This window comes from Larus michahellis, chromosome 6 (assembly GCF_964199755.1).
Source record: "Larus michahellis chromosome 6, bLarMic1.1, whole genome shotgun sequence".
Lineage (NCBI taxonomy): Eukaryota > Metazoa > Chordata > Aves > Charadriiformes > Laridae > Larus > Larus michahellis.
Genome location: NC_133901.1, coordinates 28,896,755 through 28,920,024, shown reverse-complemented (window position 1 = coordinate 28,920,024; position 23,270 = coordinate 28,896,755). Strand labels below are relative to the sequence as shown.

The following is a 23,270-nucleotide window of genomic DNA, read 5'->3' as shown; positions in this document are numbered from 1 at the left end:
GTCACTTTTCCTTATATGCCCATCCTCTCCCAGCTGTGTATACTATCCCTTCAGCACAAGGTCTTAACATCAGCCCTGTGGAACCAGGTGGTTTTGCTTTTGTGTGTATGTGTATTTCAATTAGTAGGTGCCTGTCATTCAGTGAGGACTTGGAGGCCCTCCACCTGCTCGTGGATGTTGCAGGGCTGCCCATCGCAGCCATGCCCTGCTGCAGGGGAAGTGCGGCTGTGTGCTTCCTTGGCTCAAACTGGTCAAAGTCCATTTTTGGGGGAGGTGGGGGGATCAGCTAGTTTTGTTAAAATGCTTTGACTTCCTTGTAAACACTCCTACAGTGTCATGCGTTTTGTTTTGAGGAAACATCAGCTCTGCCTTCATGAAGCGAGCCAGATGCCTGGGACCACTGGTGAGTGGTCCTGGAAGGACCTGGAAGGTCTCACTGGAAAGGCAATGTGAGATTGGGGGGCAGGAGATGCAGGATTTAGGGTGGGACGAGGGGGCTGCAGCTGCAGCCCCAGGGCATGGGCAAGCACTGAGGGGCATCTCTGGGGATGGTGTACAGTGACTGTGTGCCTGAAGCATTAAAGCCAAGGGCTGAAGGGTCCCAGCCGCACACGAGGGCATTGCTTGCGGCCAACATGTTTCTGCCTTGGTGTCTGTGGTCACAGCAGTACCACACTTGGCTCTGCTCCCACAGCAACATCAGACACAGGCCCATGGGCAACTGGGTTTCAACTTGATAGCTCTAAGATTGTTTGGTAAGAGTCTTCATGCAGCATTCAGCTGAGTTTCTCACTGCCGTTGCAGTGCGCTGCCCTTTGCATGCAGTGATAATGTGACCACTGCAGCTGGTGGCTTTTTTGGCTGTGCCGCCTCCCTGGACGATGGGGATACATGCTCCAACAGGAGGTGGGTGCCTCCTGGCATGCTCAGCAATTACTCACAGGCAGCTGGGCTGATACCAACCATTACAGCATGCAAGGGAGATGCTTACATTGTCTCTCCCAACTGCCTAGGGTAGGAGATTAGGCTTCCTGCATCATCAGTGGCAAAAAAGTCCCTGGGGTGCCGTTCAGAGCATATTAGCTTCCCACTCTGAATCATGCCCTGGAAGATGTTGTCTCATTATTGGCATCAAGGCCAAGGGAAGACTAACCTTTAAGCTTGTTTGTTAATATTAAGCAGCACAGCTCAGCCTGTGCACTCAGCTTTGCTGAGCTCCTAAGGCTTGTGGCTGCACCACGAGAGACACTCTCATGGCACAGCCATGTGCAATCCCGTGGCAGGGCTCTGCGTGCGGTAAAGAAACTGGTGCAGGGTCTGAAGAGAAAAAGGGAAAAAACTGAAATAAAATAGATCGGCAGTCCTGGGGAAGAGATGATGCTTTTCCTCTTCTGTTTTAACTGACAGCACTCTCGAAATGAGTGTCTAGCAGCAGACTTAAAAAAAAGAGCGAGAAAGAAAGAGTACAAATCCAATCTGGCATTAAAAACAAACAAAAAGAAAAAATTGAGACAACGGGAGATCTGGCTGCACTGAAGCCAAGGCGCTTCCGAGTACATAATCTCCCACCCCGTTGGTTCCTCTGTGAAAGGGATTTGTAATGCGGTCTTCATAAAAAAGAAAAAAGTCTAAAAGTGCGGAGGGCAGCGGTGATGCGCGGCCCCGCCGAGCCGAGCGCAGCCGGGCGGAGCCGGGCGGGCGGCGGCCGCGCTGCCCGGGGAGCCACTGCCCTCTAGCGGCATCCGCTCCGGGCCCGGCCCTGCTCCGAGCACCGGGGGCTGCTCTGCCGCCGGCAGCACGAAGTAGGGGTGCAGGGACTTGCTGCAGCCGCGGGTGGCTGTGGCTGGCCCGATGGGACCGGGGCGGGTGGAGGCTCATGGTGCCTGCCCTCCTCCTGCCGCCCTTGTGGTCCCTTGCTCTCCGCCACGGGCAGGTGCAACCCGAATCACCCCCTCTCAGCTCCCCAAACAGCTCCTACGCTCTCAGCATGGACATGCGTTTTATAACACTGCCTTTTTCAACACCTTTCCCCTCACATCCTGCATGTAAGAGCTGCAGCGGCAGCACTTGTCTGTTTATTTTGCAGGGGTGGAATAAGCAAGTGACCTATTAGTGTTTTAAATCAACTTTTACTCTTGGGAAAGTTGCTGCTCTCCTGCCCTTTGCTGTGCACCCAGGGCATCCCCGGTGTCGTGCCCATGCCAACCAACACCAGCACAAATAAGAAATTTAGAAGGCGAAGACCAAAAACCACTACCTGCCAAACCGGGAGAGTCAACTGCTCTCACCCCAGGCAGCTTGTGGGTGCAGAAAGCCTGAAGCTGTGCCCTCCATTGGTGAACCTTCTGCCCAGAGATGCCTCCAGAGCCTACCCCCCCCCAAGAGGCTGGTTGGAGGCAGGCAATCCTGCATGGTTACCCTGTGCTGCAACACCCTGCAGCCACGGCCAGCGTGCAGCAGCACCCTGGGCCCCCAGCACCATGCGTGCCCTGCCCAAGGGCATGAGAGGTGCTCCACCTTCCCTCCACGCACACACACAGAGCTTGGCTGCAAAAGTTCTGCTCACCAGAGCGATACGCATCTCTTCTTCCAGCTGAGAAAATACCACCAGGTATTTTGCAGGGAGCACACGCCGCAGCCAGGAACTCCCACAGCAGCACCTGGCTGGAGCACCGGTGGCTGGCTCCGGGCTCCCACGCCGCCGCGGGAGCCAGCTCAGCCAGTCTGGGTGGGGAGCCCGGCACCCCGCCAGGGACAACCTGCCTGCGGCACCCAGCACCCCACTGTTCACCTGCATGGCTCTGCAGGGTGCCGTGCACCGAGGGGGGCTCTCCCTGGGGGCTCCCCGCGGGCTGTTGGATCGGAGGCCATGAGCTGGCTCCAGCTCAGTTTGCTGGTGCGTACTGTAAAATCTCGCCCTGCTCGTTTGGCCCATGTGTGGGTCTGCCCCAGGCGATGCCAAACGTGAGAGCAGCTCCCAAGCACTGGGCAGGCACCCCATGTTTGCAGCTCCCAAGGAGAAGCTGGGGAGCTGGAGAAGATGGCATCCACCTTGGCAGGCAGGTGGGGAAGGATGAGCTGTACTGGCAGTCATAGGCAGCGTTTGTGCAGGATCTGGGCTCCAGGGCCATGCCCTGCCCACGCAGGCTCCTCTGCTCAGCACTGAGGTGTCCCCAGTGCTCACTCCTGCCCTGGCCTCCATGTCCCAGCCCAGTTTTCCCGGCTGGGGTGGCGGTGGCCTGCTGGGAGCCCAGAGGAAAGAGTGCCCAAACCACTCATTGGCACACAAAGGTGTGAGCTGGGTGCTCGGCTCCCAGGTGTGGACAAGTGTTTGCCAGGCGTTTCTTTCCAGTTATTCATCATTCAGTCCAAGTGTTTCCAGGCTCTCTCCTACTTGGCCATCTCCAGTCTTTACCTGCACTTCCTTTCCCCCATCAGCAGCTGCAATATGAAGCTGGGCAGGAGCAGGTCTGAAAGGGGAGATGGTGCAGTGGTGCCTTGGTCCCTTGGAAGGGATTTTTTGGCTCTGTCCTAGAGCACTGAACTCTGGCAAGGTGTTCTCCAGTTTTCTAGGAGAGCCTCTGATTCCCTCCAGTGTTTCCTGAGCTTCCTAAATGGCACCCCAGGGAATCTGCTGACTTTTTCCTATTTTCTTCCTGACGTTGGTTTTGTTAGCTGTTTTTGTGGGTTTTTTTTTTTGTTTTGTTTTGTTTTGTTTTGTTTTCCCAAATCCTTCTGTGAGCCTCTGATTAATTCAACTTCTGATTCCTTGTAAATTGCCTCTGGAGACAACGCTGAAGATTTCTACACATGTGATCCATCTTCTTCTTGGCTGCATAGTCCTCAGTGCTGGAATTGGGTAAGAAATGTTACAACAGATCCTAGTGCTCTGTAGCAGGGATGTTAGGAAACAAAAATATTGCACAGTGCTGCGTGAAAAACTCTTTGATTAATTAAAGGCGTGGGTGGCTACACAATTGCATCAAATTCCCCTTTCGCCATGGCGAAACGCAAGATAAATGCATTGATTCCTTATTGCGAGGACAGGGTCAAGCAGCCCTTGCTGAACCTGGGGAGAGCTGCCAACCTGAAGGTGAACGTGCGTATTTTCACGGAGGTGTTTGTCAGAGAAACAAGAGGTAACGGGTCACCTCCAGCACAAGATGCCTAGAAGGTGCTGCAAAGCCCATGGGTATGAAGCCTGGCCCCAGAGCAGGGTCCAGCACCCTTCCCCCAGGGCAGTATTTGGCCCTCTGAAGGCTGATGCAGAGCTCCCGTGCGCTGAGCAAATACCCAGCCCTGAGCATCGGCGCGTCTGAGCTGGTCCCTTCCCTTCTGGCATTTGGGCTCTGGCCTGAGCCTCAAACCCACAACATCCTTGGAAAGTCCTGAGCAGGGCTTCCCTTTTCTAGAGGAGCAGCCTGTGGTGGTGCCTGCCTGCCACTGAGGGTGACAGATGGAGGACACAGACCTCACTGTTTGCTTTCCCCAGAGAAAAGTTTTCTTCCAGCTTTAAGAGCTATGGGTAGCAAGACAGTTAGTTCTACTATAGTTTACATTCTAGCCTTTATCGCTGCTTAATTAGAGACTTGAACAGAAGGAAGCTAGTGTTTAGGAGCTATCAGCGGGTGGGATTGTGCTGTGCATTGAGGTTAAGGGCTCCCAGTAAAAACACATGCACCAAACCCACACACAAACTCCATTTGCACAACCCTAACAGCAGCCGCTCGGCTTGCCCCAGAGAAGAGATGGCTGAACGTGTTCCACCTGGCCCTGAACCTTATCATTTCACCCAAGGGGAAAATATTAGCAAGCACCCATTAAGGCAAGTACATTATTGTCAGTCCATGGGCAGCAGCTGTCTCAGATTATTTCAGCCTTGCCTCAGAGGTGAGGAAATTGGACATGACTGAAAGCCCTGCCAGGGATGCCAGCAGCCAGCTGAAGACAGGCAGGTGAGGAGGTGAAGGTGAAGGCCCTCTGCGTCCCATGCAGGCTGCGACTGGTGTGGCTGTCTGGAAGGGTCTCAGGAGCAGAGAGAGAAGACTGAAATCTGATTTTTAATTTTTTTCTGTTGTTTTTGTAGGGCTGTCCCCATGGCCAGGATGCAGCACAGAGTTACTGCGGCATTTCACAGAAGATGAAGTCCAGGCAGAGAGTCTGGCTGGGAAGACATGGAGCGCAGACTGCAGCACTTGACTCTTTTTCACATCTTCAGGAGGAACAGAGTAGAGCCTTCCTTCTGCTCCATCTGAAGTAAAGTGATGCTGGGCCCAAGGAGCATGCTGGTTAACCCTTGCATGCCTGGTTGGGCCAGGGCATCTGGAATACCTTTGAGAAGGCACTCAACTGGTTGAGACAGCCAAGTGAACCCAGTGAGGCTGCAGAAAAGGGTGCCCAAGACAGACAGCTATACTAATACAGCCAAATTTCCTAAGCCTGGTTTTCTTCCCATTCATGCTGCTTTAGCTGGTTGGCAGCATCTGCCTTGCAAGTGAGAGAAGAGCAATGCTGGCCGGGTTGGCCAGGCGTGACAGGGAGAATTATAGAACCATAGAATCATAGAATGTGTTGGGTTGGAAGGGACCTTTGAAGGTCATCTAGTCCAACCCCCCTGTAGTAAGCAGGGACATCTTCAACTAGGTCGGAGAAGGTCTGGGTGATGTTCCCAGAGCTGGCCTGTGTTCCCAGGCAGCACCCTGTCCTTTTCCCCCTCCCAGGGCAGAACAGGAGGACCCCTCCGGTGCATTTAGCCCTGTTTATATCGAGTGTGTCTGCAAGGCAGAGCTACCTTCAGACTACCATGGCCCAGCAGCATGGTGACTAATGACTTGCAGAGCTGCTGAGGAAGGGGAAATCAAAGAGCCCTGTTGGGTTTTCCTGAAAACTAGAAGGTATTCAGGAGAAATCAGCAGCAGCTGTGTTAGCCCTTGGGAAGAGTGGAAGTGCTGGCGATGAGATGCAGTTTAGACTTTGAAGGCAGCAGCAGAGCCCAAGGCAGTGCCTGGAGTGTGCCGTGCAGCACTTGGGTCTCCCATACATGCTGGTACTACTCGGTCTTCACAGCTGGGGCAAGGAGGTGCTGAGGGATGGTAGCTCTTCTGCATAGCCCAGAGCATGGGCTAACCAGCAGGAGCTTCTGACCTGGAAATTTTCTTTTGCTGCTAGGCCCATCACGAGAGGAGGAGAGATGTTTGTTATCTTTTGTTTAGTGGCGCCAGCGGTTGAGCAAGAGGAGCGGGAGGCCGGCTGCCGGCATCTGTATTCATGCCATCCAGAGCTCCGACCTAATCCTGCTGGGCGGAGGACTCTCAGTCTTGGTAACGTTCCTGGTATGGCGTATCTCACCTTTTGTTTCAGTGTAATTAGTCTGAAAAGGGAGAAAGGATGGAGCACCTTCCACCTCAAGGGGAACTGCTAAAGATTTGTTATGCTCCCAGAGCAAACGCAATTTGTAGATTTGGCCTGATTCCCCCCCAAGCGGCGATGCTGGCAGCTCCAACCAGCGCAATCGGTCCCAGCAGCCGAGGCTCGGCAGGAGCGCTGGCTGCTCTCGGCCATGCAGTCCCCGCACTCAGGCTGCTTTCGGGGCACTGGCAGGGCGTGGGTCATGGCTGCTGGGTCAGTGCCGCAGCTCCTGGGGCAGATGTTGAAGGAAACGGGAAGGAACATGCGTGGTGCCAGGGTGTGCGCTCATCAGCCAGGCTTTCTCACTCCCTGCAGTGCCTGGGTTTGGTGCGGGTACCTTTACTTTCCCCACAGCCTCTTGGGTGGCTCCAGAGGGGTGGGCAAGCCCAAGCTGCCAGGAAAGCCCGGTGGCAGCATCGTGGGCTTGTGGCTGGCAGGGTGGACCTGGCAGTTTGCTGGGCGCGGGAGAGCACGGCACATCGGTTGCTCGTGGCTGAGCTTTTGGAAGACACACGTGAACATCTTTCTCTTCCTAGCCGTGAGAGAGATGGGAAAAACCCTTCTGGGCTTCTTTGCGTGCGGAGGTGCCGCAAGGGACGGGTGAGTCACCTGGGGAACCACAGGACACAGCCAGGCGCAGGAGAAAGTCCGTATATAATTCGTCCTATCCCTAAGGGTCACTGTTGGGGCCACGTTTCGATGTGGGGATGGTTATTCTGAAAGTGTTTGCTTAGAGCACCTCAGGGTGTCAACCGCACACGGCTCAGGGCTTTCCCTGGGGACCTTCAGTGACAAACCCCTTCCCTGCAGCTGTGCGAAATGAGACCAAGCTACGAGGCCAGAGTTTTCACCCATCACCCCACTGCTGATGAGGAGCTCACAGCCTGCCCCATCCTCTCCCAGTGCCACGGGCTGCCCATATTAAAGGCTTCATTTTCCTTTGACCAATTGGGCAGAGCAAGGAAGGATGGGCTCACACTAGAGCCTTTTTCAGTGTGCTTGGGGAGGGGGCGGATGGGGGAATAAAAAACTGCTGTGTGAGGTGGCTGAGGGCTTTCCCCACCTGGTCAGTGAGCTTGTCCCCCTGCACCCAGCTCCTCTGCTTGGAGGAGCCGGGCTGTGGCCCCGCCGCTCCAGGCAGGTAACTGTCACAGAAAAGATAGACGTGAAACTACTCAGCTCCTCTGCCTCACCCAGGGCCAGAAGGGTTTTTTGAAAACAAAAATAAAGGGGAAAATTCAGTCTCCACCCATCCACCCAATTTGGCCGGCAAATCAAATAAAACGATCTCAGAGCTGGCACCACAGGAGCAGAGAATGCCAGCTCCCAGTCTCTCACACAAGGTGTTGAAACGAAAGGAGATGAACAAACAATCCTCAGGTGCCCGGGGGTAGCAAACTGGTTTTAAGATGCTGGTGGGTTGTTTTTTTTCCTGTGTGGTGGTGGGAGCAGCCCCCTGCAATCCCCCCTGGTACTGGGCAGCTGCCCCCCAAGGCACTTGGACACCCCTGTTCCATGGACACAAGCTAATGGGGCTCCACGAGAAGGGTTTCATGCAGAAATGCACATCACCACAGATGGTTTTCATGGGCATCCTGGCATGGGGAGGTGCGGCCAGTGACTAACAACGTGGTGAAGGGGACATCGGGCTTAGGCATCACCTCAGCTGTACGCAACTGCTGCAGAGAGCCCTCAGGGATGAGCCTTGTGCCAACGTGCCCCACAGCCCTGGATGGGCACACTTGGCCCGTATGTGTCTGGCTACTGCGAATAATATGAAGCTTTTAAAATACAGGGCTTTTGTTTCAGTGATTTTCCAGCCAAAACTCCCCTACTAGAGCTCTGTATGCTCAGAGGTGGCTCTGGGTTTGCCATGAGCAGACCTTGTCACAGGTGAGACAAAGATCTTTGCAAAATTTGCCAGGGGGTCCACATTCTCCTCTCTATGAGGGGGATCATATGAGAGTTTCTTCTCCACCTTTGCTACAGTCCAGTTAAAGTCCCGTGAGCAGTTGGGAGGTGCCTTGCAGGGCACTCACACTTCTTTCCAGCTTCTGCCTCATTGCAGTTAAATCGACCACTTTCATTTCTTGCATTGGAGCTGCCCATAGCACATTGGTGCCAAGTGGTGGCCTCATTTCTCACTGACAAAGCAGGGACCAGCCTTTAGCCTGGCGCTTTCAGACAACGTTGGGTGCAGCAGCACTGCAAGGAGGGGATGGTGATGCTGGGCTGCACTGGGAGGTCAGCCATGGTCCTGGCACTGCTGGGAACAGCGGGACCAGTCCAATGTAAGGCGTTTTCCCTGACCTTAGGAGCAAAGCCACCCTAAGGCCATTGCAAAAAAGCCATGTGTGATAAAAGGGGTGTTTTTTCCGGTGTTTTTCCCCTTGTGCCGGAGCCGTTGGGCTCGCATGCAAGGCAGCGCGGGAGCTGCTTATCAGCTCACCCCATCGTGGCAGCAGACTGATGGTGCCGCCACCATCTCTGCTGTTAATCTCATTACAAATAAAGGAGGGGTAGAAGCTAAACTGAGCTCATATTAATTCCCCCTGCCCTGCCCTGCTCAACCTCAGGAAATACCTACTAGAACAGCCATTCTCGTTATCCAAACCACCCCTGGAAATGATCATTAGCTGACTTGTTCCTTTGCCAACCGTGTCCACTCGCCAGCCCGGCTCCGTTTGCCCATGGGGGCCCTCCCGTTGCCTGCTCCTGCCACGGCACGCACTGCGGTTGCCTGCACCTGTGCTTTCCTGCCGCGGCCTCGCACGCTGCCCGCTGCTGCCCAGCTGGACTGAAGCTGAATCCCTTTCCCCTTCTGCCCCCACGGCTCTGCCGTGCCCCAGGAACAAGGTGAAGGTGGCCAGGCAGCTCTCCCAGCTGCCCAGTGTTTTGCACTCTCAAGTTCCTGCAGTGTGCTGGGATTATTTTTGGCAGGGTTGGATGGTGGCCAGGGGGTTGGGACATGTTGACATTTATGATTTATTTTTTTTTTTATGATTTTTTTTTTTTTTTACATAACAAAGTTTTGTTAAATGAGAAGGAAACAAACTCGGTGCCAGTGTTCACCATGTGTTTAAAACAAGATAAAAGTAATGCTGGGCTGGCCGTGGCATCCACTAGACTTGTGGAGACAGCAGTTTGCTCGCACAGCGTGTGCTCTGAGGACAGATGAGTGACCCACGCACACTACGCCGTGCTCTGGGAGGGCATGGGAGGGGGCTGTTGTTCTCAGTGGCATCTGTCAAGGTCAAGTGCAAGCTCCTGCACCTCAGTCATGGCAATCCCAGGCACAAATACAGACTGGGCGGAGAATGGCTTGAGAGCAGCCCTGAGGAGAAGGACTTGGGGTAACTGGTGGATGAGAAGCTCAACATGAGCAGGTAATGTGCACTTGCAGCCCAGAATGCCAACCGCATCCTGGGCTGCATCAAAAGAAGCATGGCCAGCAGGTCAAGGGAGGTGATTCTGCCCCTCTACTCAGCGCTGGTGAGACCCCACCTGAAGCACTGCATCCATCTCTGGAGTCCTCAGCACAAGAAGGACATGGACCTGTTGGGATGGGTCCAGCGGAGGGCCACAAAGATGATCAGAGGGCTGGAGCACCTCTGCTATGAGGACAGGCTGAGAGAGTTGGGGTTGTTCAGTCTGGAGAAGAGAAGGCTCCAGGGAGACCTTATAGCCCCTTCCAGTACCTAAAGGGGGCCTACAGGAAGGATGGCGAAGGACTCTTGATCAGGGAGTGTAATGATAGGACACAGAGTAACAGTTTCAAACTGAAAGAGGGTAGATTTAGATGGGGTATTAGAAAGAAATTCTTTACTATGAGGGTGGTGAGACACTGGAACAGGTGGCCCAGGGAAGCTGTGACTGCCCCATTCCTGGAAGTGTTCAAGGCCAGGCTGGATGGGGCTTTGAGCAGCCTGGTCTAGTGGGAGGTGTCTCTGCCCATGGCAGGGGGTTGGAACTAGATGATCTTCAAGGTCCCTTCCAACCCCAACCATTCTATGACTCTATCTATTGCACCTGTCCATATGGGTCCCTGAGGCCCAAAGTGAAGGCAGGGCTGAGCTTGGGGTAAACAACGGTGCAAGCTCTGGCCTCATGCACGGTTGCCCTCCGTTGGTTCTGGTGCTGTCGCTGGCACCAAGGCACCTTATACTCTGTGCCTGGGTGCCTGCTGTGGAGATAGGGTGGCGGGAGGAAAAACCCACATACACATGTGCCCATCCACACCTTGGGGAAGAGCCCAACATCGTGGGACCCAGTCAGGGTCATACCCCGATGCACAGACAAGCAGCAACATTTCCCGCAGGAAAAGGTGGCGCTTCTGGTGGGGCGTGGGCGTAGGAGCAGTTGCGGAAACAAAAGACATGCATGCTTCTTTCCTTTTTTAATATAGTTCTTCCCCAAAGCAGGACTAGCCCATTTTTATCTCACTGCCAGCGCTATTAGAGCCAGCTGTCTTGTTTTGGTTTGTGTTGTTTGTTTTTTTTTTTCCCCCCAGGCTGGGCAAGGGTGTGGACAGGAGGAAACAGCTTTTTATTTTAATGACAGTTTTTCATGGGAAGATGTTCAGCTGCCTGAGTGCGCTCAGGTTGGCTCTGCCCAGGTTTAACCAGGAGGGATAAGCAGTACCCAGTGCAAACTCCATGTCTTTCCTCCGCTCACATGTTTCCCCTGGCCAAGTCACTGCAGATCACAGGCGGCCAGCAGCTGTAATGCAAAGGTGACAAATGCAAGGTCCAGGCTCTGCTCCCACCCATGACCACAGTGCCTCCGAGGTGGGGAGACCCTTGCACAGGAACTGGCCAAGCTTAGGTGCAGCAGCTGGCAGGGATGGTGCCACCCAAATTATCCATCACTAGGCAAGAGACCAAGCAGCAGGGTGGGGAGATGGCAAGAGGGATGCGGCTGCAGGGGGAGATGGAGTGGCAGCAGAAGAGGGTCTTCAGCCAGGCTGGCTACTTGCAGGGTTTGTCACTGCGTCTCCAAGGGTCATCAAGGCTGCTGTATTTTGGGCTGTTGGTCTAGCTCGTGGAAAACAAAGGTGCAAATACACCATATTTTATAAGCTTATCATGCCTCAGCTTGGAATCAAGGGGATTAGTCATCATCCAGTGGAGCTGCTGGAGACTGATTTGTCCACATGACCCTAAGCCTCCACAGCAATATTGGTGAGGTTCAGTTGCTTAAAATTAATACCTCAAAAAGTCTTGCTGGCTAATGCCTATGGACATGCACAAGTTGTATTAGACTCTGTAGCCACGGGACACAAAGAGCTTTAGGGATTCAGAGATTTGTAAATACCCACAAGACTGATTTTCAGGTGAGGTTTCAGGGACAACCTTTTGGCTGGAGGGAAACTTGCAGTAAGGCATTTAGAGTCCAAAGGGGCTCAGCCTCAGACTTTCTGCTGGCCCCCGCTGGTGGTTCTTTGCCTGTACGAGGTGTTTTCCATGCTCCTACCCTCTACACAAGGCACCAAGTGCCTTGTTGGGCCACTGCTCCCCACGCCTCCGTGCCCTCGCTGCCGCTGGCCCTGCACGCTCAGCTGCCACATCCCTGACTGCGAAGTGCAATGATTCAGCTTCTCCTTAACGAAGCCATCCATTTAGTCTGTACTTTTTCCTGAGACTTTACTGATGCCCCATTGCTGGAGGCATACCTGTGTCACAGACCGGGCTTTTGCAGCTCCCCCCCCGCCCCACCTTCCCCCAGCAACCCCTATCAGCAGCCTTGTGCAAGGGGTGACCAAACTTGGCTTGGGCCCACTGGAACGCCAAAACAAAAACAAAGCTCCTTGCTAGCAAAGATCCCCCAGCATTGAGTAACACCGCGCAGGGCTTCACTTCGGAGCAACAGCCGCACCCAAGCGCGCGCGCGCACACGCACACATGCAGCCACTTCAGTTGTTGTTTTAAATACTTTCAAATTCTGTTACGTTTCCTTTGTGAGTTGTTTTCTTTTTCTTTTTTTTTTTTAATGTCATAAATCAACCCTGCTAATCCCACCCTGCATATGTTAGTAGTATTAGGAGGGGCACGGCAGAGTTAACAAGGAACTAAGACACGGTTCAGGCACCTCCATCTCGAAACCGCTCCCATTGCCGGTGGTACAACCAGGGCACGTATAACAAATGGCCAAATATAAGTAGGTTGTAGTTCTCTTCAGTGGCCAAGCCTTGGCTAGAGGAGCTCAGAGCTGGCCTGGGAGCCATGAAGCTTGCTCTAAAATGCACATCAGCTTTATTCCCAGTGGCATGACTTCGGACACTGCCTCCTTGGGGACCTGCTTCTTGTAGGGGCTTTGGGAAGCAGGAAAGGGCAGAGGTGAATAACAAATGTGAGCCAATGCAGCAGGAAGCAAAAAATGTTAGTGCACCAGGTTGTCCCTGAGGCATGTTTGACCAAGGAGGAGTGTATACATTTGTTTTTTGTTGTTAGCTTTGTTTTTCCAGGGATGCAGGTGCCCTGTGGACAGTCTGGATGTGACCCTGACAGCTCTGGCAGATACCAAGTCCCTACATCAAATCTAAGAGTTAAAATTGATTTCTCAGAGGCCAAGCCACCCTGGTAGCAACCCACCCCACCTGGCTACAAAAAAGACCCAAAAGCCTGTACTGTATTTTGATGCATGTCCCAAAGAGCTCTGTAGCTCGCTCCTGTGAGGCTACAGTGTGCCAATAAACTTGGCAACCACCTCTGCTGTTGCAGCAGAAATACAGATCCACCTCTGAGCTAGACTTCGCCAGAGCAGAGTGATGGAAAAACAAACAGGGAAAGTGCCTTTGACTCACTGCATTCCTGTTTCCTGGCTTCAGCCTGGCACGGGCCACAGGCAGGTCTCGGCGGCACAGCAGCACGGTGAGCGGCACGGCCCAGGCAGCCCGGAGTCTTTCCCCTTCTTGGGGGTTTGGAGTTTGTGTTTACAATTGCGTCCCCAAAATGTCGCATCCTTTTGAAGCTGCTCCACCGTTCTCCACCAAAGCCATTCACCAGGAGCCAGCCACCGCCCTGCTTGGCTCCCCAGCCTGCTGCACACCCCAGCAGTGCACAGGGGCTGCGACTCCCTCCTCCTGCTCTCCAAATTGCCTGAAGCATGCCAGTGGTGCGTAAGTTACTACGTGGCTGGATGCAGAGCAAAGGTGATGGACAGGCAGGCAAATGCACACACACAACTTCGCTTAATCCTGTCCACATCAATGTCTCTGATGCTCCACCAGCATGAGGGATGTGTCCATACGCCCTAGGGACTGGGGCAGGAAATCCCAGGGAGAAGCACCATCATGAGACAAACCACATACCCCTCCAGCCTCCCCCTCTAATATTGGCTAAAGAAAGACAAAGACAGGCCCAGGTGTTGTGTTTAGTTTATTTCCCCCGGATTTAGACACAGCTCTGGCTAACCACCACAGCAGCAAACCAACAACCACCTGCGATGGCCCCCCTCCCCTCTTCTCGGCAGAAGGACCAGCTGGTGGGATCCCCACAGCCCCTGGGAGGGCAGGGGCTGCACCGAGCTGCTTGGAGAGGGCAGCTCTGCAGGATGCGCTGGGACAGATGCAGTTGTCAGGGGGGTGGCCGCACAAACTCAGGCTGAAGGTGCAGCATGTAGGAGTCAAGCCTTAGAGGCAATAGCGTGGTGCAGATGGGGAACAACAAAATCGGCGTTTTGGCTCTCCAGCTGCCCTCCTCTCCTTCCCTCCAGCTTTTCCTCTGGCTATTTTAAAAAGGGGCGGTTAAGCACTTACTGGGGAGGCATTTAAGCAGGAATGAGTCTCTGAAAGCAGAAACCAGTGGGCAGTTCTTTGGGGAGCCAACACAATGAATCTTTTCATCAGTCTATGAGGAAGATGAGATAACCTCCAAGAAACACGCTACATTGGTAGCTCAGAAACACTCAGAGCTTTATCCCCTGCAGATTCCACATCAAAGGAGGTGCAGCAAATGAACTTTCCATCATTTTCCAGGTAGTAATGGTGCCCCCTTCACAGTCTGGGCATTTGTTTTTCCATATGAACTGAGTTCCCCTTTATCTGGCCCAGGACCAGCTTTTGAGGAGGTCTCTACAGAAGGACCATCCCTGTCTATGGGCCTTTGCAGCCAGTGACTGGATGAGAAGAGGGTGCTGCTGAGCCTGGAACATTTGGGAAGGCCAAAAGCTGCGTGAACAGAGAGAAAAGACAATTCCCTATTGCAGATTTTAAGGCCTGGAAATGCCAAAGCTGGCAGAGGGGAGCAGAAAGGGACTGAGGAAGTGTCAGTGCAGCAGGGAGCTGAGCAAAGCTGCTCAGGGATGCAAACGCCAGCCAAGATCCCCGCAGTGCTTTCTGGAGAGACAGCAGCCTTCCAGTAAATTCAACAGTAAAGATGGCTGCAACCTGCCTTTTAGGAACTGCTTTCTAGCAGCAGAAGCAGCTCTTGGGTCAAAATAAAAGCTGTCCCTATGTCTGGGATGTGGGCAGTTCTGTGACTTCAGTGTTCGTTCTGACTGAGGTAGGGGCTGCTCTGATCCCACACACGGGAGTTGATTTAATGGTGGGAGAGGGATGATTTACTAGCTTAGCAGCAGTTCCTGGCATAGTAAATCTCTTGTGATTAGCAGCATTTTCTTTCACTGCAACACCCTCAGACTGGGTGAGAAATACTCTGAGCAAATAGATGCCACCACACCATGAGCATCTGCTGCTCCTGCAGCGTCAGGATGTGAGGATACAGCCAGGGCATCCGCAGTACAAAGCTGCACTATGATCATCCAACACTGTAACATCCCTGAGCCTTTCAGCTGCCTTCCAACACGGACCTGGAAAGGATGATTTCCAGCCTTGGGTTTTACCAGCAGCAGCACTAGGCTGGAAGCTCAAAGGATGCAGTGTGAAGCAGTTTATTCCATGCATCCCAGGCCGTTAGCAAGAGCAGGGACTGAAAATGAGTGACAGGCCCTATTTCACCAGAGTCAGCTGCAAATCAAGCCCCTTTTCACCTGTGCACAGTTCATGCCCCTGCCCAGCAGCCGGGGAAGCTCTGCTCAGAATTAATGCCCAAATGCCAGCTTTGCATGGCTCCAGAGAGACGTACATTTTGCTAGGACCTGGGTTTTGCTTTTTCAAATGGTGAAGTGCTCTGAGACGGAAATAACTGACTTGTGCTCCAGTTTCCCCCAGGGCAGCACCGTCCAGGTCTTCAGCCAGCACTTAGCAGAGGCAGGAAGACCGGTCTGTTATCACACCTGAGACATTTCTCTAGCAGAGGCTAAAGAGATGCAGCTATTTGTGGCTGAGGAAAGAAAAAAAAGGGGTTCTCCAAGGGGGTACAGTGGGCCTGAATAAGTCCTGAGAAGTGCTAGGGAAGGACAGGGAATCCCAGAGGCAGAGAGATGCTGGCACAGAGATGAGGGGTCCCAGAAAGAGCTGTGCTAAACACAGAAGAGGCCCTCCTGACACTCCACAACCATATTAACCTGTTAATTTATACAGCAGCTCTGTACAAAAATAGAAAGGTTCTAATAAGATTAACAATATTAAATAAATATTTAATAGAAAAAGTCTTTGGCCTAGTTCATAGCTCATCCTTTGGGTTGATGTTCATTTCGCTGGGTCCTAGATGCTCCTGGTCCAACATTGCGATCACTTCATCTGCCTGGATTCGCTCCTGCAAGAAGGGATGGGAAGAAACCATTAACAGCTGAGCTTCAGCATCTGCTCTCAGCTTATTCAGCACGGCCCCGCTGGGAGCACCCACAGCAAGCAGCTCCTCCAGGGACCAGCAGTGTAGCTGAGAGGACAGGGGAAAGCCTGGGTTTGACCTGGGGATTTGCTGGGCAAAATTAATCAAATCACTTTGCACCTCATTACCTAATTCCCTCCTCCCTCCAGGGGCTGCAGTGGTTGGGGCAGAGCTCTGATGTATTGCTGTTCCCTTAACACGCTTCACCAGCAGCCACTGCCACAGTGTACCCTTCTCCTGTCCCCTCCGCTAGACGTGGCTGTCCAGCCCCCTGGGCAGGGCTGAGCTCTTTCCACGGAGGAAATTCCAGCTCACGCCAAAAAGCAGAGCGACAGCAAAACGCATGTCTGAAAATAAGCTTCTCCTAAAACCTTGCAGCCCATCTGCTTCACAAGGCAAAGGCACAAGGTTTTGCTCTTTCCATGTGTTTAGTTCTGCTTGGTCTTTTATCTTTTACTCTTATAGACCAGAATAGCTATCAAAGGGAGACAGGGGCTGGTACAGCCGGCTTTTCAAACAGAATTTGGAGGTTGCCTGTTGAAAGGCACCACAGCCCAGATCTCCCGAGGTATCCGGGTGCCCAGGACCATGGATTTCAGGCTGCAAAACTGCTTTTGAGGACCCGGCAGCAGCCATGCATCACTGGCCTCTGAGCTGTGGACGGCTGTGGAGAACTTCCCCGTTCACCAGGTTATTGCCACTAGGTGTCAGAAATGGCCAGCCCAGCCCTGTGCAGAGCCCTCCCACATCCTACTCAGCACCCCATCCAGGCCCCACACCCCATGGGACCAGGGTGATGGGTGCCCAGAAGCACGGCCATCAGAGAAAACCGGTGAGTCCCAGGGCCACCAGTTCATGTCCCCATGGTGCAGTGGATGGGAATGCTGCCGCCGGGAGGATGTGATGAAAATAGTTGTGCTGGGACCAGAGGCTGAAGATGGTCCAGTTTTTTTCAGGTTGCTGGGTACCCCCCAGCTCTTCTCACATCATGATGGAGGGACTTACCAGCTCTCTGTAAAGCGGGTCCAAGGTGAACCAGAGCGCCACAGCGCACCGCTGGCCTTTGGTAACCGCCTTCACCCCATGGGGGTTCTCACCACCCGACGAGAAGCTGATCATTCTCCCGCACTTGGGCTTGATGGAGGCCTGTGGGAAAACAGTCAACACCTGGGTGGCGAGGAGCAGCACAGCTGCATGCACTGGCCACACCTCAGCTTGTCGTAGTCCAGGGCCTGGGCTCTTAATGGGCATCTCTCTGCATCACCCCAGGACCCAGTGAGCGGCTCTGGAGGATGTGCAGAGCTCTGGGCAAGGCTGTAAAAATGTGTGGGGTAAAAAGGGAGGTGTGGGGCTTGGTCCTGCTGCACAGCCATCATGTAGAAAGGAGATGGTGGCATGGAGTCCTTGCAAAGCCTGCAGGTGACCAACTACAGCAAAACAGGGCCATGGCATAGCTCCAGGGAGGTTAAGGCTAACCCTGGCATGGACTGTGAAACGCCTTTCTTCTGTCTGCTGAGTCCACAACAGGTATCCTGCAGAACTCAGGGGCAGAAGTGTGAACCAAGTCAACCCTGTGGTACTGGTCTTAGGTAGATGCAATCTACCCTCCAGCATCTACTGGGCTTCAGAGTCCCAGAATGGTGACAAAATATTCTGTCCAACCATGGAGGGGGTGCTGAGCCTCCTAAATGGCCTCATGCAGAGGTGAGGGCTTGTGCCGGAGTCCCATCCCTCTCAGGGACTGATGGCCACCACCGTGGCCTGCTCTGGGCCAGACACAGCATATGTACAGAAGCATTTCTTCATGTTTGGCCACGAGATGGGGTGGGAGCTCAGCGGTCCTCCAGGCAAGAAGGACTCAGCCATCCCTCTGATCTGCAGATTTCCTGCTCAGCACAGCCTCTGGGCAGGGCACAGGTCTGTGCACCTCTGCCAGCAGGATTTTGTAGGGGCTTTTTGCAAGGTAGGAGCCACAGGCTGCCTGAGGAAGGTCAGAGGCCGGCACAGGCTGTTGAGGAATGGCATTTGGTTCACAGCCCTGACTTACCGTCACAGTTTTGGCATCCATCTCGGTAAAAATGAACTCGCCTCCTTCAAAATCTGCATTCATGTACAGGAGGGCACTGGGGGAAGAAGCGGGAGACCCCTGTGAGTGGAGCAGCAGGGAGGGCTTGGGGCTGACTCCCTCCTCCAGGGCAGATCCTGCATTGCTCCACTAAGGTTCAGGTGAGGGAGCTGCCAGGCAGGGGAGGTCCTGCTGTTCTGGGTCAGGGCCACCCAAACTGCCCCCATTTTGGAGCTACAGCTGAGAACCAGCAGATGTCTCCTTGGCTGGGGAACAATTCGCAAAATGTCCCCTGGGTCCCACTGGCTCTCACCCTCCTGTTCTGCACCTGTGACAGAGGCACAGCCCTGTGGGCCACAGCTGGGATCTCCTGACCCTAAAATATCACAGAGCCATTACAGTTAAACTCTTGCTTGAAGCTTAACCACAATGTTTGCTGCCACCAGAAACTACCTGCTGGATCTCACTTCTGCCATGGCTGGGATGTATCAGCTTCAGGTCGGTGAAGCAGGAAGGACCCTTGGGGAGGGTCCCCAGGTACCCACGGGGACAACCCCCCTTTTTGCCTACCTGTAATCCCGAAATGTGTAGGCAGGAGGTTCTTTCCAGCACTCGTTGGCCTCAGGGTCCAAAAGGCAGTTGTCAGCGTGGATGGGGTGGCTCAGGTCATTCCTCCTCTCCTGCTGGCCTAGGCAGGACCATGTGGAGGAAGGGGGAAGGAGAAGGGGTGGATGAGATGGAAATGCCATGCTCTGTGGGGTCCATCATGGTGGGGAGCCTGCCCCGACCCCACTCCAGGTGGTGTTCACAGGTGAGAGGAGGAAAAGAAAGGCTGGGGAGAAAAGGCAACATCTGAGGACTCAGATCTGCACAGCTCTGCTTGTTCCTTACTGCAGGGAAGCAAGATGGAGAGCTGCGAGGGGTGGAAATGAGAAGGAACGGTGAGAGGAGGCAAGAGAAGAGGGAGCAGAAAAGAGGAAGAGCTGGAGGCGTGAGAAACAAGAGACACCCCAGAAATGAGCTGCTTCAGGACAGCAGTGCCCACCCTTTGCTGCTGTGGGGACGGTGACTTTCCCTAGCCTTCAGCCACTAGTTTAAGCATCAGGCAAAACAGAAACACTCTCAGGCTTGGGTCTCCCACTTGTAAACCCTCCAAGGTGGGGCTGAACCCCTCCTGTCCTCCCAGCCCTGCCCCACCACCAGCACCCTGAGCCCTCACCAGAGAGGGCGGTACGGCACACCAGGTGGGTGTAGGAGAAGTAGAGCGTGGAGTTCAGCATGAAGTAGGACTCAACGATCCTGCGAGCCTTCTCGCTGATGTCGTAGAAAAGCCGGGCGCTCTTCAGCGGGACACGGCCCTCGTAGCCATACTAGGCAAGGAGAAGAGGCGAGAGAGGGTCAGCGCTGCATGCTGGCTGGGAGTGAGGGCATGGGAGAGGAGGGAGGGAAGGAGATGTACCTTGAGGGCTTTGAGGACGGTGGCTCCTTCAAATCTCTCGTTTGGGGTGTGGGGGGAGGTTTTGCCCCTGTAACCATCTCCAGCCAACATGATACCCTGAAAGACACAAACATGGATGAGGGGTGAACTGGTTGCCCAGGAGAGGGGGAGCTGCAGTGGAAGCACCTGGCACCCTCATCCCCAAATCCCTGAGGGCTGCATTCACTGGGACAGGTAAGTTGGGTGGGAAGGCACTGCAGCTCTCCATGAACACAGTCCGTTCTGAGATGCTGGAAAACAGCCACCTACCTCCCAGCTGAGGATGTTCAGGCACCCTCAGTCTCTTCCCAGGCTTAGTTGACGATGAATGAGAAGGCTCAACCAGGCTTGTGGATGAGCATCCTTTGGGGTTGTGAATAACATGCAGCAAAGAGCTATTTCTGCACGGGCTTTGTCTTGCAGCATGTTTCTAAGAACAGCCCAAGACGGAGCAGCAGTTCATATGCTGCAGTTATGGGGATAAGCGTCTGACTGCTCTCCATGGGCACGCTGGCATCAGCTGCAACACTCAAGGCATGAACCCAGAGCCTCCCCAGGCGCTGATCACTTATTCAGCTCTTACAAGCCACCAGGCACTCAGCCCAGGTGGCACTCATACCCCCCGCCCCGGGGCATTGCCTACTCACATTGGCCACCCTGTGAAGTTCTCGGCACTGCTCCTCTGAGATGACGTTATCCAGTAGTACTCGCTGAGTGCCGTTCAGCTGCTGCGAGTTGTAGACAAACTTCACGTCGCTGTAGAGAAGCGGACCCCCTGATGGAAAGAGAGACACAAAACGACCCTGCTGAACATGTCCTGGCCTCATCGACATCTTGTACCATGGCTGCAGGCCAGCTGAAGTCACCCGGGTGCGCTGCCAGAGAAAGAGCAGAGTTTGGCCTCACATCAGCAGCAAAAGAAACAGAAGCAATGGAAACACCCGGAGACAAAATCAATTTGCTGCAAGAGCATCAGCATTTTCCACCTTCTCATTAGCTGCCTTGCAAATGCAGGGACCACAGCCTGAAAATGCCAAAACCCGATGGGCCACAATGAGAGACATGGACACCGGCTAACTTGGCTCTCCTCCCCAGCAGCCATCTTCAACGGAGGCTATAAGTTTCCATTTGTGCTGTGTGGCTCTTGCCGGCTTGGCATGCAAAGAAACTCTCTGCAATTGTCATCAGCGGGGTTTTTTGTCTTTTACACACATAGAAAATCTAATGCGGTGCTGAGCTTGCAGCAAGCATCACTTGTTTTCCACCAAGAAGAAGGGCTGGTAGTGGGGAGGTAGTCAGAGGACCCTGAGGACAATTATTCTCCGCAGAGGCAAAGGAGCTGCCATGGTTGTCCCTGCCATCCCTCGCTCCCTGTCTCTGACCTGCCTCCCTCCGCCTGCTGGAAGCCAATGGTTTCGCTGCATTTTGGAGGTCCCACGTAGCATCCCTGGGATGGGAATACAACCATGGCTGGGCTTGCACACTGCTGGGCTCCCGCCAGGTATGGGGTGGCTGAGCCTTGCCACGTGCTGAGCGCACAGGCAAGGAGAAGAGAGATATTAGCTCTTTACAAGAAGTTTCAATCCATCCCCATCAAATTTGCCTGATCAGAAGAACATGGTGAGGCCACTAAATCACCATCTTCTGAAGCCTCTTCTTCTCATCTCCTCGAAGAGAGAGAATGAAAGAAATGGCAACAATAAAACTTAAACCAGATGTTTCTCCAGGAGAAAGGTGACATGCATCTAAATTGTAGGAAAAATTATCTGTTGTCGCAGAGCCGCAATAAAACAGAGGAAAGAGAGCCACAGAGCTCCTCTCACCATGTGGCGCAAGGAAACTTCTCTGTTTCACTGCTTTTATAATCACTACTTTTCCTGTCCGTTGAAGCACATTGTGTGTTTTTGGAAGGTCTCCTTGGCCTACAGAGGACACGTAACCCTGAGGGCAGAGCCCCGCTGCTAGCCCACGACTTTATTTCCGAAGGGTTAGGTTTCTTGGAAACGGAAAAGGTGGGATGTTCCTCATGCTAACTTTGCTGTTCTTGTTGCTCAACAATAGCATTTATTATAAATGCAGCTGGATCAGAAACAGGAGCCTGAAATCCAAACTCCTGGCACACTCCAACTCAGGACTGAGTTTTCCAGCTCGGATGTTGCTCTTCCCCAGCCGTAGGCACATGAGGGATGAACCTGGAAGGCATCACTCACCACTTCCCCGGTTTCTTCTGTTCCTCCCAGGGAACTAGCGGGGGCTGCCCCGTGCTCTGAACACTGAACCCTTGTCCCACACCAGCAGCACACTCCCGGCTGCCTTCCTCGCCCCCACTGCCTCTAAGCACCATCAGAAAGACCTGTTTCTTGTGTGTACACTCTGAAAAACACCCCAAAGAAACTGAGGCATTCTTTGGACTTTTGGGAGTGAAGGAATTGACGGAAAAGAGGAAGGGGGGAAGGAGAGAATCACAGAAGAGGAGTACAAAATTAAAATGGACTTTTCTTTTTCTCTTTTGGCCTTTTCTCTTTTTTTTACCAAGTGAAAAGAGAGAAAGAAAAAAAAAGACAACAGAGAAAGGAAGCAGCTGGATGGACAAAAATTCCATTTTCTTTTTGAATTGTTTCAGTTTTCTTTGTGAAGTTGAAAACATTCTGCAACTAAACCAGAATAAAAGCATAGAGGGAAGGAAAAAAAAAGATAAAGACGCACTTTGAAATTATTTGGTTATAGAAGGCAAACAGGCCAACAAATATAAATCAAACAGCTCTTGGCTTAAGCAAGCTCTTCAGGATCTTCCTATATTATTTGTCTATTTTATGTATGGCTAGAGTAGGGATAACAATACTCTCAACACGACACTGAGCAGCTGGAGCCAAGTTGGGCTATGGAAAGCTGTGAAATTCCCCAAAAAGCGCAACCATTCATTCCATTACAGGGAGGTTTAACTGCCTGCTGCCCAGTAGAGACACAAGACACCTCCTCTCTTGAGGTCCCATCATTTTGCAGCGAGGAACATGCTTTGGTACTTGGCTACAATATAGTTTTTCAAAATTGTTATGGGGGGAAATCTTGTCTTTAGTAGAAGATGCTATGGTATTTTCTGTGGTTGCCCAAAATGAGCTGAAATGTCTGCCAACAGGCCTTAAAACCAAGTGATTTGACGTAAGCCAAGACATGAAATCACAAGCCAGTCTGCAAACAGAAATGGTCGTTAACATGGTGTCATCCAGCACATTTAGCAAAGCATCAGGACCAAAGTTCCCAAAACCTAATGCCTCCAGCAGCCATCCTTCTGCAGCCTGGACAACAGGGAACATTTTAATCTTAAAAGCACCTGGGGGAAAGACTACTGTTTGCTGGTGCCACCTTCCCCACGGTGAGGAGGACCCAGCCTCCCAGCCCCATATCTCAGGGCTCTGTACTGAGCAGCTCAGCAGTTGTGAAAAGTAAATCCAAGAGCAGAACAGTGCTGCTGGGGTCCACAGACCCAGAAATGTGGCAGCATTGAAGACTTCTCTTACTCTTAAACAAAACTTCAAGTCCCTCAGATAGGACTGTCCCTCACTGCTCAGTGGACAGCCTTTGCAGTCTG

General features: G+C 53.1%; 1 protein-coding gene across 2 annotated transcripts in view; it reads right to left on the bottom strand.

The window, feature by feature from the left end:
- Nucleotides 1–15,919: 15,919 nt before the first annotated feature.
- Nucleotides 15,920–23,270, bottom strand: part of P3H2 (prolyl 3-hydroxylase 2) — a 72,055-nt gene continuing 64,704 nt past the window's right edge. The window contains exons 9-15 of one of the 2 annotated variants that reach the window (XM_074591912.1): nt 20,329–20,456; nt 19,664–19,759; nt 19,424–19,574; nt 18,775–18,892; nt 18,187–18,262; nt 17,145–17,285; nt 15,920–16,064 (exon numbers count right to left, since the gene is read on the bottom strand). In XM_074591912.1, the coding sequence (XP_074448013.1) occupies nt 15,972–16,064; nt 17,145–17,285; nt 18,187–18,262; nt 18,775–18,892; nt 19,424–19,574; nt 19,664–19,759; nt 20,329–20,456 (803 nt within the window). In that variant the 3' untranslated portion in view covers nt 15,920–15,971. Of the gene's footprint in view, nt 16,065–17,144; nt 17,286–18,186; nt 18,263–18,774; nt 19,037–19,423; nt 19,575–19,663; nt 19,760–20,328; nt 20,457–23,270 lie in introns of those variants that run through there. The other variant, XM_074591913.1, reaches the window with a different exon arrangement.